General features: G+C 57.6%; 1 protein-coding gene across 1 annotated transcript in view; it reads right to left on the reverse strand.

Annotated features, from left to right (window-relative positions):
• The window catches only part of DRAM1 (DNA damage regulated autophagy modulator 1), a 32265-nt gene extending 31573 nt beyond the window's left edge, over positions 1-692 (reverse strand). Inside the window, exon 1 of the mRNA XM_006914547.2 lies at positions 514-692. Coding sequence (XP_006914609.1) covers positions 514-644 — 131 coding nt within the window. The 5' untranslated portion in view covers positions 645-692. The remainder of the gene's footprint in view (positions 1-513) is intronic.
• Between the last annotated feature and the right edge of the window lie 6 nt (positions 693-698).

The raw sequence follows: 698 nt of genomic DNA on the forward strand, positions 1-698 counted from the left end.
CAGCTGTGACTCAGGGTCACACTGGTGGTATTTTAACAACTTCTTAAACTTAGTTTCCTTTCATAAAAAAATGAGCCAGCTATCCACTTCAGGAGGATGGTGGGAAGCGGAAGTGAAACTTGTGAGCTGTTTTAGCGCTCACCTGGATCTGCAACTTGCACTTTCAATAAATGGCATCCATCAGGACCCGCCCTTGTTTCAATATCGCCCAAGAAGCGTCTTCTACAGATTCTGTACCATTCCCAGTCTGCAAGTTCTACTGTCTATCCCGAACCCCTCCTGATGCCGCTCTGTCCGGCGTTCAGGGTAAAGTCACAACTACCACTGCTCAGCTCCGTACCCCCAGCCTCCCTACACATCTGCCAGGATGCACCCTCTCCTCTCCTCGCGGTCAGACCCCCGTCTTTCTGCAAAACACTCCAGCTGGGTCCGATCCCCTGCCCTCTACAACAGCAGCGCTCCCCTGTAGTGCCTCTGCCTGGTCCCCAGCCCTCTGCCTACCCTGCCCCTCACCTGATGTAAGGGAGGAAGGGGTTGACGTGCCCGGAGAGCACGGCGACCACGTAGGAGATGATGAAGGCGGCGGACGACCAGGTCACCAGGAGGAAGGGGACGAAGGCCATTCCCCTCAAGAAGCACAGCATCGCGCCGCCGGGAGTGCGCGGCGCTCTGCGGGGCCGGGCGCTGGGCTGCTCCGG

Source organism: Pteropus alecto, unplaced genomic scaffold, assembly GCF_000325575.1.
Source record: "Pteropus alecto unplaced genomic scaffold, ASM32557v1 scaffold94, whole genome shotgun sequence".
Classification (NCBI taxonomy): domain Eukaryota; kingdom Metazoa; phylum Chordata; class Mammalia; order Chiroptera; family Pteropodidae; genus Pteropus; species Pteropus alecto.